Below are 17,880 nucleotides of genomic sequence, written 5' to 3'. Positions count from 1 at the left end.
TATACAACATCATCATGTAACATAGTGAAAGTCCTATACAACATCATGTAACATAGTGAGAGTCCTATACGACATCATGTAACATAGTGAGAGTCCTATACAACAACATCATGTAACATAGTGAGAGTCCTATACAACATCATGTAACATAGTGAGAGTCCTATACAACATCATGTAACATAGTGAGAGTCCTATACAACATCATCATGTAACATAGTGAGAGTCCTATACAACATCATCATATAACATATCAAGAGTCCTATACAACATCATGTAACATAGTGAGAGTCCTATACAACATCATGTAACACAGTGAGAGTCCTATACAACATCATCATGTAACATAGTGAGAGTCCTATACAACATCATCATGTAACATAGTGAGAGTCCTATACAACATCATGTAACATAGTGAGAGTCCTATACAACATCATCATGTAACATATTGAGAGTCCTATACAACATCATGTAACATAGTGAGAGTCCTATACAACATCATGTAACATATTGAGAGTCCTATACAACATCATGTAACATAGTGAGAGTCCTATACAACATCATGTAACATAGTGAGAGTCCTATACAACATCATATAACATAGTGAGAGTCCTATGCAACATCATCATGTAACATAGTGAGAGTCCTATACAACATCATGTAACATAGTGAGAGTCCTATACAACAACATATAACATAGTGAGAGTCCTATACAACATCATGTAACATAGTGAGAGCCCTATACAACATCATGTAACATAGTGAGAGTCCTATACAACATCATCATGTAACATAGTGAGAGTCCTATACAACATCATGTAACATAGTGAGAGTCCTATACAACATCATATAACATAGTGAGAGTCCTATACAACATCATGTAACATAGTGAGAGTCCTATACAACATCATGTAACATAGTGAGAGTCCTATACAACATCATCATGTAACATAGTGAGAGTCCTATACAACATCATCATGTAACATAGTGAGAGTCCTATACAACATCATGTAACATAGTGAGAGTCCTATACAACATCATGTAATGTAGTGAGAGTCCTATACAACATCATGTAACATAGTGAGAGTCCAATACAACATCATCATGTAACATAGTGAAAGTCATATACAACATCATCATGTAACATAGTGAGAGTCCTATACAACATCATCATGTAACATAGTGAGAGTCCTATACAACATCATGTAACATAGTGAGAGTCCCATACAACATCATGTAACATAGTGAGAGTCCTATACAACATCATGTAACATAGTGAGAGTCCTATGCAACATCATCATGTAACATAGTGAGAGTCCTATACAACATCATGTAACATAGTGAGAGTCCTATACAACATCATGTAACATAGTGAGAGTCCTATACAACATCATCATGTAACATAGTGAGAGTCCTATACAACATAATGTAACATAGTGAGAGTCCTATACAACATCATATAACATAGTGAGAGTCCTATACAACATCATGTAACATAGTGAGAGTCCTATACAACATCATGTAACATAGTGAGAGTCTTATACAACATCATGTAACATAGTGAGAGTCCTATACAACATCATGTAACATAGTGAGAGTCCTATACAACATCATGTAACATAGTGAGAGTCCTATACAACATCATCATGTAACACAGTGAGAGTCCTATACAACATCATGTAACATAGTGAGAGTCCTATACAACATCATCATGTAACATAGTGAGAGTCCTATACAACATCATTTAACATAGTGAGAGTCCTATACAACATCATCATGTAACATAGTGAGAGTCCTATACAACATCATCATGTAACATAGTGAGAGTCCTATACAACATCATCATGTAACATAGTGAGAGTCCTATACAACATCATCATATAACATATCAAGAGTCCTATACAACATCATGTAACATAGTGAGAGTCCTATACAACATCATGTAACACAGTGAGAGTCCTATACAACATCATCATGTAACATAGTGAGAGTCCTATACAACATCATCATGTAACATAGTGAGAGTCCTATACAACATCATGTAACATAGTGAGAGTCCTATACAACATCATCATGTAACATATTGAGAGTCCTATACAACATCATGTAACATAGTGAGAGTCCTATACAACATCATGTAACATATTGAGAGTCCTATACAACATCATGTAACATAGTGAGAGTCCTATACAACATCATGTAACATAGTGAGAGTCCTATACAACATCATATAACATAGTGAGAGTCCTATGCAACATCATCATGTAACATAGTGAGAGTCCTATACAACATCATGTAACATAGTGAGAGTCCTATACAACATCATGTAACATAGTGAGAGTCCTATACAACAACATATAACATAGTGAGAGTCCTATACAACATCATGTAACATAGTGAGAGCCCTATACAACATCATGTAACATAGTGAGAGTCCTATACAACATCATCATGTAACATAGTGAGAGTCCTATACAACATCATGTAACATAGTGAGAGTCCTATACAACATCATATAACATAGTGAGAGTCCTATACAACATCATGTAACATAGTGAGAGTCCTATACAACATCATGTAACATAGTGAGAGTCCTATACAACATCATCATGTAACATAGTGAGAGTCCTATACAACATCATCATGTAACATAGTGAGAGTCCTATACAACATCATGTAACATAGTGAGAGTCCTATACAACATCATGTAATGTAGTGAGAGTCCTATACAACATCATGTAACATAGTGAGAGTCCAATACAACATCATCATGTAACATAGTGAAAGTCATATACAACATCATCATGTAACATAGTGAGAGTCCTATACAACATCATCATGTAACATAGTGAGAGTCCTATACAACATCATGTAACATAGTGAGAGTCCCATACAACATCATGTAACATAGTGAGAGTCCTATACAACATCATGTAACATAGTGAGAGTCCTATGCAACATCATCATGTAACATAGTGAGAGTCCTATACAACATCATGTAACATAGTGAGAGTCCTATACAACATCATGTAACATAGTGAGAGTCCTATACAACATCATCATGTAACATAGTGAGAGTCCTATACAACATAATGTAACATAGTGAGAGTCCTATACAACATCATATAACATAGTGAGAGTCCTATACAACATCATGTAACATAGTGAGAGTCCTATACAACATCATGTAACATAGTGAGAGTCTTATACAACATCATGTAACATAGTGAGAGTCCTATACAACATCATGTAACATAGTGAGAGTCCTATACAACATCATGTAACATAGTGAGAGTCCTATACAACATCATCATGTAACACAGTGAGAGTCCTATACAACATCATGTAACATAGTGAGAGTCCTATACAACATCATCATGTAACATAGTGAGAGTCCTATACAACATCATTTAACATAGTGAGAGTCCTATACAACATCATCATGTAACATAGTGAGAGTCCTATACAACATCATCATGTAACATAGTGAGAGTCCTATACAACATCATCATGTAACATAGTGAGAGTCCTATACAACATCATGTAATGTAGTGAGAGTCCTATACAACATCATGTAACATAGTGAGAGTCCAATACAACATCATCATGTAACATAGTGAAAGTCCTATACAACATTATCATGTAACATAGTGAGAGTCCTATACAACATCATCATGTAACATAGTGAGAGTCCTATACAACATCATGTAACATAGTGAGAGTCCTATACAACATCATGTAACATAGTGAGAGTCCAATACAACATCATGTAACATAGTGAGAGTCCTATGCAACATCATCATGTAACATAGTGAGAGTCCTATACAACATCATGTAACATAGTGAGAGTCCTATACAACATCATGTAACATAGTGAGAGTCCTATACAACAACATATAACATAGTGAGAGTCCTATACAACATCATGTAACATAGTGAGAGTCCTATACAACATCATGTAACATAGTGAGAGTCCTATACAACATCATCATGTAACATAGTGAGAGTCCTATACAACATCATGTAACATAGTGAGAGTCCTATACAACATCATGTAACATAGTGAGAGTCCTATACAACATCATGTAACATAGTGAGAGTCCTATACAACATCATATAACATAGTGAGAGTCCTATACAACATCATATAACATAGTGAGAGTCCTATACAACATAATGTAACATAGTGAGAGTCCTATACAACATAATGTAACATAGTGAGAGTCCTATACAACATCATATAACACAGTGAGAGTCCTATACAACATCATGTAACATAGTGAGAGTCATATACAACATCATGTAACATAGTGAGAGTCCAATACAACATCATGTAACATAGTGAGAGTCCTATACAACATCATGTAACATAGTGAGAGTCCTATACGACATCATGTAACATAGTGAGAGTCCTATACAACATCATGTAACATAGTGAGAGTCCTATACAACATCATGTAACATAGTGAGAGTCCTATACAACATCATCATGTAACATAGTGAGAGTCCTATACAACATCATCATGTAACATAGTGAGAGTCCTATACAACATCATCATGTAACATAGTGAGAGTCCTATACAACATCATCATGTAACATAGTGAGAGTCCTATACAACATCATGATGTAACATGGTGAGAGTCCTATACTACATCATCATGTAACATAGTGAGAGTCCTATACAACATCATTTAACATAGTGAGAGTCCTATACAACATCATGTAACATAGTGAGAGTCCTATACAACATCATCATGTAACATAGTGAGAGTCCTATACAACATCATCATGTAACATAGTGAGAGTCCTATACAACATCATGTAACATAGTGAGAGTCCTATACAACATCATGTAACATAGTGAGAGTCCTATACAACATCATGTAATGTAGTGAGAGTCCTATACAACATCATGTAACATAGTGAGAGTCCTATACAACATCATGTAACGTAGTGAGAGTCCTATACAACATCATCATGTAACATAGTGAGAGTCCTATACAACATCATCATGTAACATAGTGAGAGTCCTATACAACATCATGTAACATAGTGAGAGTCCTATACAACATCATCATGTAACATAGTGAGAGTCCTATACAACATCATGTAACATAGTGAGATTCCTATGCAACATCATCATGTAACATAGTGAGAGTCCTATACAACATCATGTAACATACTGAGAGTCTTATACAACATCATGTAACATAGTGAGAGTCCTATACAACATCATGTAACATAGTGAGAGTCCTATACAACATCATCATGTAACATAGTGAAAGTCCTATACAACATCATGTAACATAGTGAGAGTCCTATACAACATCATGTAACATAGTGAGAGTCCTATACAACAACATCATGTAACATAGTGAGAGTCCTATACAACATCATGTAACATAGTGAGAGTCCTATACAACATCATGTAACATAGTGAGAGTCCTATACAACATCATCATGTAACATAGTGAGAGTCCTATACAACATCATCATATAACATATCAAGAGTCCTATACAACATCATGAAACATAGTGAGAGTCCTATTCAACATCATGTAACATAGTGAGAGTCCTATACAACATCATCATGTAACATAGTGAGAGTCCTATACAACATCATCATGTAACATAGTGAGAGTCCTATACAACATCATGTAACATAGTGAGAGTCCTATACAACATCATGTAACATAGTGAGAGTCCTATACAACATCATGTAACATCGTGAGAGTCCTATACTACATCATCATGTAACATAGTGAGAGTCCTATACAACATCATTTAACATAGTGAGAGTCCTATACAACATCATGTAACATAGTGAGAGTCCTATACAACATCATCATGTAACATAGTGAGAGTCCTATACAACATCATCATGTAACATAGTGAGAGTCCTATACAACATCATGTAACACAGTGAGAGTCCTATACAACATCATCATGTAACATAGTGAGAGTCCTATACAACATCATCATGTAACATAGTGAGAGTCCTATACAACATCATGTAACATAGTGAGAGTCCTATACAACATCATCATGTAACATATTGAGAGTCCTATACAACATCATGTAACATAGTGAGAGTCCTATACAACATCATGTAACATAGTGAGAGTCCTATACAACATCATATAACATAGTGAGAGTCCTATACAACATCATGTAACATAGTGAGAGTCCTATACAACATCATGTAACATAGTGTCAGTCCTATACAACAACATCATGTAACATAGTGAGAGTCCTATACAACATCATGTAACATAGTGAGAGTCCTATACAACATCATGCAACATAGTGAGAGTCCTATACAACATCATCATGTAACATAGTGAGAGTCCTATACAACATCATCATATAACATAGTGAGAGTCCTATACAACATCATGTAACATAGTGAGAGTCCTATACAACATCATGTAACATAGTGAGAGTCCTATACAACATCACCATGTAACATAGTGAGAGTCCTATACAACATCATCATATAACATAGTGAGAGTCCTATACAACATCATGTAACATAGTGAGAGTCCTGCACAACATCATGTAACATAGTGAGAGTCCTATACAACATCATCATGTAACATAGTGAGAGTCCTATACAACATCATCATGTAACATAGTGAGAGTCCTATACGACATCATGTAACATAGTGAGAGTCCTATACAACATCATGTAACATAGTGAGAGTCCTATACAACATCATCTAACATAGTGAGAGTCCTATGCAACATCATCATGTAACATAGTGAGAGTCCTATACGACATCATGTAACATAGTGAGAGTCCTATACAACATCATGTAACATAATGAGAGTCCTATACAACATCATGTAACATAGTGAGAGTCCTATACAACATCATATAACATAGTGAGAGTCCTATACAACATCATGTAACATAGTGAGAGTCCTATACAACATCATGTAACATAGTGAGAGTCCTATACAACATCATCATGTAACATAGTGAGAGTCCTATACAACATCATCATGTAACATAGTGAGAGTCCTATACAACATCATGTAACATAGTGAGAGTCCTATACAACATCATGTAATGTAGTGAGAGTCCTATACAACATCATGTAACATAGTGAGAGTCCAATACAACATCATCATGTAACATAGTGAAAGTCATATACAACATCATCATGTAACATAGTGAGAGTCCTATACAACATCATCATGTAACATAGTGAGAGTCCTATACAACATCATGTAACATAGTGAGAGTCCCATACAACATCATGTAACATAGTGAGAGTCCTATACAACATCATGTAACATAGTGAGAGTCCTATGCAACATCATCATGTAACATAGTGAGAGTCCTATACAACATCATGTAACATAGTGAGAGTCCTATACAACATCATGTAACATAGTGAGAGTCCTATACAACATCATCATGTAACATAGTGAGAGTCCTATACAACATAATGTAACATAGTGAGAGTCCTATACAACATCATATAACATAGTGAGAGTCCTATACAACATCATGTAACATAGTGAGAGTCCTATACAACATCATGTAACATAGTGAGAGTCTTATACAACATCATGTAACATAGTGAGAGTCCTATACAACATCATGTAACATAGTGAGAGTCCTATACAACATCATCATGTAACATAGTGAGAGTCCTATACAACATCATTTAACATAGTGAGAGTCCTATACAACATCATCATGTAACATAGTGAGAGTCCTATACAACATCATCATGTAACATAGTGAGAGTCCTATACAACATCATCATGTAACATAGTGAGAGTCCTATACAACATCATGTAATGTAGTGAGAGTCCTATACAACATCATGTAACATAGTGAGAGTCCAATACAACATCATCATGTAACATAGTGAAAGTCCTATACAACATTATCATGTAACATAGTGAGAGTCCTATACAACATCATCATGTAACATAGTGAGAGTCCTATACAACATCATGTAATGTAGTGAGAGTCCTATACAACATCATGTAACATAGTGAGAGTCCTATACAACATCATGTAACGTAGTGAGAGTCCTATACAACATCATCATGTAACATAGTGAGAGTCCTATACAACATCATCATGTAACATAGTGAGAGTCCTATACAACATCATGTAACATAGTGAGAGTCCTATACAACATCATCATGTAACATAGTGAGAGTCCTATACAACATCATGTAACATAGTGAGAGTCCTATGCAACATCATCATGTAACATAGTGAGAGTCCTATACAACATCATGTAACATAGTGAGAGTCTTATACAACATCATGTAACATAGTGAGAGTCCTATACAACATCATGTAACATAGTGAGAGTCCTATACAACATCATCATGTAACATAGTGAAAGTCCTATACAACATCATGTAACATAGTGAGAGTCCTATACAACATCATGTAACATAGTGAGAGTCCTATACAACAACATCATGTAACATAGTGAGAGTCCTATACAACATCATGTAACATAGTGAGAGTCCTATACAACATCATGTAACATAGTGAGAGTCCTATACAACATCATCATGTAACATAGTGAGAGTCCTATACAACATCATCATATAACATATCAAGAGTCCTATACAACATCATGTAACATAGTGAGAGTCCTATTCAACATCATGTAACATAGTGAGAGTCCTATACAACATCATCATGTAACATAGTGAGAGTCCTATACAACATCATCATGTAACATAGTGAGAGTCCTATACAACATCATGTAACATAGTGAGAGTCCTATACAACATCATGTAACATAGTGAGAGTCCTATACAACATCATGTAACATCGTGAGAGTCCTATACTACATCATCATGTAACATAGTGAGAGTCCTATACAACATCATTTAACATAGTGAGAGTCCTATACAACATCATGTAACATAGTGAGAGTCCTATACAACATCATCATGTAACATAGTGAGAGTCCTATACAACATCATCATGTAACATAGTGAGAGTCCTATACAACATCATGTAACACAGTGAGAGTCCTATACAACATCATCATGTAACATAGTGAGAGTCCTATACAACATCATCATGTAACATAGTGAGAGTCCTATACAACATCATGTAACATAGTGAGAGTCCTATACAACATCATCATGTAACATATTGAGAGTCCTATACAACATCATGTAACATAGTGAGAGTCCTATACAACATCATGTAACATAGTGAGAGTCCTATACAACATCATATAACATAGTGAGAGTCCTATACAACATCATGTAACATAGTGAGAGTCCTATACAACATCATGTAACATAGTGTGAGTCCTATACAACAACATCATGTAACATAGTGAGAGTCCTATACAACATCATGTAACATAGTGAGAGTCCTATACAACATCATGCAACATAGTGAGAGTCCTATACAACATCATCATGTAACATAGTGAGAGTCCTATACAACATCATCATATAACATAGTGAGAGTCCTATACAACATCATGTAACATAGTGAGAGTCCTATACAACATCATGTAACATAGTGAGAGTCCTATACAACATCACCATGTAACATAGTGAGAGTCCTATACAACATCATCATATAACATAGTGAGAGTCCTATACAACATCATGTAACATAGTGAGAGTCCTGCACAACATCATGTAACATAGTGAGAGTCCTATACAACATCATCATGTAACATAGTGAGTCCTATACAACATCATCATGTAACATAGTGAGAGTCCTATACGACATCATGTAACATAGTGAGAGTCCTATACAACATCATGTAACATAGTGAGAGTCCTATACAACATCATCTAACATAGTGAGAGTCCTATGCAACATCATCATGTAACATAGTGAGAGTCCTATACGACATCATGTAACATAGTGAGAGTCCTATACAACATCATGTAACATAATGAGAGTCCTATACAACATCATCTAACATAGTGAGAGTCCTATACAACATCATGTAACATAGTGAGAGTCCTATACAACATCATGTAACATAGTGAGAGTCCTATACGACCTCATCATGTAACATAGTGAGTGTCCTATACAACATCATGCTCATAAGTCTTATTTAATTGTGTGACCCCTCACTGTCTCACTCACATATTTTTTGATGAATTCTTTTCACTCTCGTAATCATCTCTCAACACTTGGAAAAACCATTGGAGCCATACTGAATGCCAACTGCAGGGACATTTGTAACTCATTGTGGTAGTGAGGAGGTGTTAATGAAGTGTTGGTCTATGTTGCTGCCTGTCTGGAGCCTGTAATTAGGAAAGAGAGGCAGAGTCTGCCAGGTTCCTGTAATGAGACCAACATCCGCCATGTCTTTTTAATGGCAAATCAGTTGTTTCTGTGATTCTGTTTTGCAGCCCCACCATTAACTGCTCCATGACACCATTGCTTATGTAACTGTCAGCAGGGGCCTTCAGTTTGTAGTGAATGATCAGTTCTTTTCCTGGGCACTTCATACAGTATGTGTGCCTGGCTGTCTGAGCTTATGTTCGTGGTTTGTTCTCTTTTCAGTAAGGAAGTTTGATTCTAATGTCAATTATAAGGTCACATTAACCGCAACGTCCCGGTTGTGTTGCAGCAGAATCTAATAGTGAACTGTCTATCCTTGATTGTAGAGTGAGATATTTCACTCTTTCGTTTCCCCGTTGTTTCGGCTGTGAGGCCTCCGTCTGTGTTCCAAGGGTCTTGCAGTAACACCTATATTTTGTGTCAACATCCTGCAGCCTCAGCTCATAGACCCAGTGAGACACCAAAGGTCTCCATCACCCACCTCGGTCAGAGATCCCACTGTTAGCCATGGAACAATTACCATTTTCTTCCTCTCTCTCTCCTCCTCTTCTGGCTTCTCCACTTCAAAAGGAGTGTGTGTGTGTGCGTGTGTGAGCGTGCGTGTGTGTGTGCATGTGTGTTTTGTATAGAGTGTGTGCTGCGCGCACTGGTCCTAGACTTTCCTCTCTCAGAAAGAGTAACATATTTACCATGCATGAATTGAAAATAGACAGCAGCCATGTTTTGGAGTGAGGCCCTACTGCCTTTACTGTAAGGTGTCTGATCTCAGCAGCTATTGATTGTGATGTTTTCTTCCATTCTGTACTGGTTCTGCTCCGTTTTCAGAAGTCATCTGATACAATGTTTGCAGAAAAACCTATAGGATGTGTCATCCTTATTTCAAACAGGATTTTAAACAATTTCAGACTTACCTCAATGTTGACATGCTGTATCTGTCCAATTACAGTAACTCAGGCTGGAGTGCTGAAAACATCACCTGATGGATTAACAAAGGCACATTTGATTATCAAATCTGTTTGTCGAAATCAGGTCTGGATCAGGAACAGATATGAGAGCCAGAGATTAGAATGTACAAACACTAACAAAGTTAGAGGAGAAACCAACCACATCGGGTAGCAGTTTACATCACAGTATGTCTAGTGTGTATGGATTTATAACTGCAGTGTTGGAGAACTGGACCAGTCATTCTGTTGTGTTTGAAGAGGCCCACTGGGCACATACTGGTTGAATCAACGTTGTTTCCATGTAATTTTAATGAGATTACGTTGAACCAACATGGAATAGACGTTGAATTTACATCTGTGCCCAGTGGTGGGAATCTTCCTTCCAACCATCCTCGTATTGTTTCTGTCCTGTTTGTTGCCCCAGAGGTTTCGATTCATTATTATATCGGCTGTAGACTGTTCAGACTCTGGACTCTGTGATCATATTTGGGCTGAGATCGCCTCCCAGAATATTACATCTCTGAGCCAGGGAAGCTGGTTTTCCCAAACACAGATTGGATCGTTTGGGTGTCTTTCTCCCCCTTTCATGTTTGGTTACTTGGAGAACCTTCAAGTGATTTTGGAAACCACCCTGTTTGCTGGGCTGTTAGCTCAGACAGAAGTCTAGAGAGAGAGGAGAGAGAGAGAGCGAGAGGAGAGGAGAGGAGAGGAGAGGAGAGGAGAGGAGAGGAGAGAGAGAGAGAGAGAGAGAGAGAGAGAGAGAGCGAGAGGGGAGAGAGAGAGAGAGAGAGAGAGGAGGAGAGTTAGAGAGAGAGAGAGAGAGAGAGGAGGAGAGTTAGAGAGAGAGAGAGAGAGAGAGAGAGAGAGAGAGAGAGAGAGGAGAGGAGAGGAGAGGAGAGGAGAGGAGAGGAGAGGAGAGGAGAGGAGAGGAGAGGAGAGGAGAGGAGAGGAGAGGAGAGGAGGGGAGGGGAGGGGAGGGGAGGGGAGGGGAGGGGAGGGGAGGGGAGAGGAGAGGAGAGGAGAGAGAGAGAGAGAGAGAGAGAGAGAGGAGAGAGAGAGTCAGAGAGAGAGAAAATAAACAAGAAACCATGGTTCATCATGTCATTGAGTGGTGAGAACACTTCGACATCTCTACGCACAATGATCTGAAATTTCCCAATGCTTTGCTCCCTGAAGGCCAGCAGACCAGATTGGCGAGTTGGAGAGAGGCCTGATTCTATAGCTAGCTATCTAAGTTCTGGAGGCTAGAGAGACATTTTCTTCCTGTGAAATTATCTCTATGTTTCAGCAGCCAAACCACCCATACGGACTCTGACTCCAGAATTTCCTCACCCAACTACAGCTCAACATCCAAATCCCTCCCTCTGTTCCCCTCCTCCAGAAATCTCTCACATCTGGTTTCTGTGAACAAGGCCAGGCCTCTGAAATTGAGCACTTCTTAATGGTTATTCTGTGCCTGAGTCTGTAATCAACCCTTAACCCCTTTACATTTTTTGCATATCAACTTCTAATACTCGTATATCAACTGAATACCAACTTTCAGTTAATTATCTTCCTATTTTGTATATTGAATCCGATTCACATAAACTCCTGTGATAAAGCAACCATCCTTCCCCATGCAGCCCCACCCCCATACGATCAACCACATATCCAGGTATTGGTTAACAGGAAGAGGGATGATCACCCACCTATCCAGGTATTAGTTGACAGGAAGAGAGTTTGTTCAAACAAAGCCCTACACTGTTCTCTTCCCAGGGCTCTGCGTTTGACTCTGACTAATGGGAGTGGGAGAGAGGGGGGCTACGGGACAGGATGCAAAAATCGGTGACACCCAGTACATCTGGGGTAGGGTTACCCCCCCCCCCCTTTCGGTCAGTAACCCTACCCCAGTTAAAAGGGCCCTTAGCAGGCAGAGCGTGGCGGGCGATGGCAGGAGTTTGGCTGGGATGCTGGGTGAAGCCATCAGCAGTCAAGGTTATCTGTCAGCATTATCCTCTCAGACTCCACAGGCTCTTTGTTACTCTGTTGCTGTGGGCGACTGGGTGCTGTTCGGACTGTCTATGATGGAGAGAGTCAGACGCATAGATCCAATGTTTTGGTGCTCTCACTGTCATTTTCTGACGGGTTTCTCAGAAAATTCTGACGGGTTTCTCAGAAAACGTGTTGCAACAGAGTGTTGGATATCATATGCTCAGATCTTGATAGGTCTTGCTAACACATGCAATATGCTCTGCACCGTTCAAGGGAACACCTAGTTTCAAAGTGTAGGTACTCGCCAAACAAGAAGTACCCAGTGGAATTAATTGAAGCTAATATCCATCTTGAGCATTTTTGAGCCCATAGGCATTATAAATAGGTTGTAGTCTCAGCAGGTTCATGAACATAGTCTGTACATTTACCACGTGTTATTGTTTCCATATGAGACGCTGATTTCTACTCATATATGGGAACTCGGTGGGTGATATTACTTTATTACCAAGAGGGACTTAATGGATCTACTTTTACTGGATAGAGTGATGTCACAGCTGGCATGGCCAGGGCATGACTGCCTGCCTGCTCTTACAGTAAATTCACCCTGATAGGTTCTACCTTTCTTCCGTGCAATATTCCATCTCTGCTTTATACTAGAATAAAATAATATAGAATAAAACACCTAGAATAGAATAGAAAGTTGTCTTCTGCTTCTTCTGTATATTTACATTTGATTCTGAGGTAGATTTGAGCAAATGTCAGCCATTTTTGGACTCTGATAGCAGAAGTAGCTCTTCATATGTTAGGAAAATAGACCCTGACAGATTATATCTCTCAGTAAGGCCATATTAGAAACCAGAGACAAACAGCCCACTGGGCACAGATGTCAATTCATGTCTATTCCACGTTGGTTCAACGTCATGATTCAACCAGTGTGTGCCAAGTGGGAGAGAAGGTCAGTCATCTGTCTGACGTCTTGACCTTCTGTTCCCCATTCTGTCCCATGTGACAAGGTTTCGGGGTTCTCCGCTGACCTTTAGTACCTCAGCTGTAGAACATACTGTCTCATTGAGTGGAGGAGATCAGGGATCAGATTAGAAGCTCAGCTTTCATCCCAAAGGGGAAATGAATCACTACTGGTACTCTACTAGTTACTTGTATATCTAATTTGTGTGTGTGTGTGTGTGTGTGTGTGTGTGTGTGTGTGTGTGTGTGTGTGTGTGTGTGTGCGCGTGCGCATGTGTGCATGTGTGTATTTAGAGGCGGATGTGCTGTGTCTGCATTACATCTGATTAGAACACATTATACATTCATATTGCTTTATTACATTTATCAGAAGTTGAGGTGTGATGCTGGTTCTCACAGTATTACTTACCCAGATGATGACAAACAATAGGCCCCCCAGACGATCAAAGATTTCCTGCTCTCACATCACTGAGGCACTTATTGCTTTGTTCTCCCTCTCTCTATTCCTACCCCACTTCTGTAATGTTTTCTCTCCTAATTCTCACTTGGTCCATCCCTCCTCTCCCTCTTTTTCCAGGAGTTGTGCAGAAGGGAAGTGAAGGAAGAGCAGGTCCTGGACCATAAGTGCCCCCTACAGGGTGAGTAGAGAAAGACAGCTCAGTGGATCAGGCTGATCACATTACTGTTGCACTGATTCAAATCTAGCATGCATCATAAACTTAACATCATACTCAATGATTAATATGTTTGATTCAGTATGATTCATATCTTTACTAAGCATACCCCTTTCTTGTCTGGGAAAAAAGGAATTTGTTTTATATTTGTACGCGAATGCCTTAAACGTGGGATACTATGTGTGTATTATCGTCTGTAAACAGCAAATACCCATTCATTGAGAATGTGATAGGTTGAGTCGACACAAGCTTTCCCAGCCCAAGGCTAATGAGAATGTGATAGGTTGAGTCGACACAAGCTTTCCCAGCCCAAGGCTAATGAGAATGTTGTGTGTTTTTCACAGTGGTACTGCCACCAGAGGAGAGGGAGAGCTCCATCCACGTTCCATTCAGACAGCCCAGGAAGAGAAACAGTCATGTTGACGTGAGCTTCAAAAGGACAATCTATATAGAATCTATGTAGATAACATAGTAGTTTATTACTGCTATACAGTAAAGCAGGGGTTTGTTTGATGAGAATAATATGGTACAATTGTGTTTGTTCATCCGTTGTGTTTGTTCATGGTTACAGGACACAGAGTGCACCGTGGTGTTGGAGGATGACACTCGGCAAGAGAGGGTTTTTACACTGTATCACTTTGACAACAGCGGTAAAGTCACCAAGCAGGTACTGCAGCTTCACACGCCGACAACAAGCAACTGTTGCACATAATACACTTTCTCTTTAGATTAAGATAACTATGCTGCCCTGCTAATGGTGTGTGTGTGTGTGTGTGTGCGTGCGTGTTTGAGGATGTGTTTCTGTGTGTGTGTGTGTGTTGGTGTGTATGATAATGTGTTTGTGTGTGTATGATGGTGTTTGTGTGTGTATGATGATGTGTTTGTGCGTGTATGATGATGTGTTTGTGTGTGTGTGATGATGTGCTTGTGCGTGTATGATGATGTGTTTGTGTGTGTGTGATGATGTGCACATGTGTGCGCGTGTATGTGCCTGGCTGAACAATGATGTGTGCGTGTGTTACAGGATATGTGCAGTCTCATGCAGTCCATCTATGAGGTGGTTGAAGCGTCGGCCAAGCAGCCGTCCTGTAGCAGCACAGCCCTGAAGGTCAAACTGGTGGTAGGCCCCTCCAGTAGCTCTGGCCGGGGCTCTAGAACAGGTGACAGAATGGAGGTCCAGCAGGAGGAGGCTGGGAGCCCAGAGAGGATTTTTCACTGTGTGGATGAAAACACAGAACGCAGGAACCACTACTTAGACCTAGCTGGGATAGAGAACTATTCCTCAAAGTTTGACAATGCAGGTAGGTACACAATGACAATTTTCAGCACTTTTGAGGCACTAAAGTCAACATGTTTTTACTGAAAATACACCAAAGATGAATGACATTCAACAAAGAGAAATGGCAACATAACATGATGTTTGTTGTCCATCCTCTGCAGACGCCCCCTCTCAGGAGCCCAGAGTGGACGCACGCTCAGACCAGCAGCACCGCTCAGTGTTGGTAGGGGAGAACTGCGGCGCAACTGAGTCCAGAGGTAGGGGCCTCTCCTTCAATAGGTCTCTCAGGGGCCACGTCAAGGCAGTGGGAAGAGACAGAGGAGGTGGAGGAGGAGGAGGGGGAGGAGGACGTGGGGGAAAATCAAGCAAGCTCCATGGCCACCAGCCCTTCATGTGGTGCCACTCCTCCCAGCCACACTTCCAGCCCCAACTCCCCTTACAGCACAGCCACAGTAAGAGGCTTCGCTCCAGGGCCAGAGAAGCTGGGTCCCCCTCCAGAACCCTCCACCACCTACACCAGCCTGCTTCTCAAGCTCAGCCAGGGGGAGAGAGGGAGATGCTGCCCAGCCTGCCTGCCTTGTCTGGGGGCTTGGTCTCCCTGGCTCAGAGGCATGAGCACCACCACGAGCACCATCACCACCACCACCACCATCACTACCACTACCACCCCCCGACATGACTGCAGTCTGCACTCCACTCAGGGATACAGAGACTGAGAGAAACACCTCCCTGTGGTTTAGCCCATAGCTAGGGCCCTGAGCCATTCCTGGTCAGGTCAGGTGGGCCTTAGATATAGTATAGGGCTGTGGGACACCACCACTCTCCATGCTAAGGAGTAATAGCAACTCCGTACAAAATTGAACTGTTATGCCTTGTATTGATAACTGAGTTTCATGTTGAATGTGCCATGTTGAATATGCTACTCACCTTTGGAAGCCCTCTAAACTGATGTTTCTTCTCAGGTTTTTATAGTGGAGGCTGCTGAGGGTAGAACAGCTCATAATAATGGCCGGAATGGAGCAAATGGAACGGAAACCATGTGTTATATTTGATACCATTCCACTGAATCCGCTCCAGTTATTACCTTAAGCCCGTTCTCCCCAATTAAGGTGCCACCAACCTCCTGTGATTACAACTTACATTTAATATAATTAATGAATACCTTCATTAAGGCAAATATTTAATCAGTTACATCCCTGTATTAGAGTTTATGCAGTATGTTTTGTATTGTTTGTATTTTGATGTATTAAAGCATGATCAACTTTGCTTGTGTTCATTGTAGTGTGTCAATTGAAAAATACACACTCTCTAATGAAGGCTGATGCTTTCAAATTTGGCAATATGAAAAATCTAAATAAAATAAACATTTGCAAGAAACAATAAAATAATACACACTGTTTACGGCGTGTGGAAGTTGTCAAATGTGTTTCTCTCTCATGGCCAAAGCAAAACATTACATGCTAAGGCTCTAATACTTGTCATCAAAGTATTTGGAACACTGGAGGTTCCAGTGTTAGAACACTATGGAGGTTCCAGTGTTAGAACACTGGAGGTTCCAGTGTTAGAACACTCAGGAGGTTCCAGTGTTAGAACACTCTGGAGGTTCCAGTGTTAGAACACTCTGGAGGTTCCAGTGTTAGAGCACTCTGGAGGTTCCAGTGTTAGAACACTCTGGAGGTTCCAGTGTTAGAACACTCTGGAGGTTCCAGTGTTAGAACACTCTGGAGGTTCCAGTGTTA

General features: G+C 39.7%; 1 protein-coding gene across 2 annotated transcripts in view; it reads left to right on the top strand.

Annotated features, from left to right (window-relative positions):
* LOC110496617 (protein naked cuticle homolog 2) overlaps positions 1–17,677 on the top strand; it is a 28,326-nt gene extending 10,649 nt beyond the window's left edge. Inside the window, exons 2-6 of one of the 2 annotated variants that reach the window (XM_021572614.2) lie at positions 14,766–14,826; positions 15,207–15,286; positions 15,434–15,529; positions 15,887–16,163; positions 16,303–17,677. In XM_021572614.2, the coding sequence (XP_021428289.2) occupies positions 14,766–14,826; positions 15,207–15,286; positions 15,434–15,529; positions 15,887–16,163; positions 16,303–16,820 (1,032 nt within the window). In that variant the 3' untranslated portion in view covers positions 16,821–17,677. The remainder of the gene's footprint in view (positions 1–14,765; positions 14,827–15,206; positions 15,287–15,433; positions 15,530–15,886; positions 16,164–16,302) is intronic. The other variant, XM_036953392.1, reaches the window with a different exon arrangement.
* Positions 17,678–17,880: the final 203 nt, after the last annotated feature.

This window comes from Oncorhynchus mykiss, chromosome 18, assembly GCF_013265735.2.
Source record: "Oncorhynchus mykiss isolate Arlee chromosome 18, USDA_OmykA_1.1, whole genome shotgun sequence".
NCBI lineage: Eukaryota > Metazoa > Chordata > Actinopteri > Salmoniformes > Salmonidae > Oncorhynchus > Oncorhynchus mykiss.
Note: the sequence above shows the minus strand (reverse complement) of the source record. Positions and strands in the feature narration are given on the sequence as shown.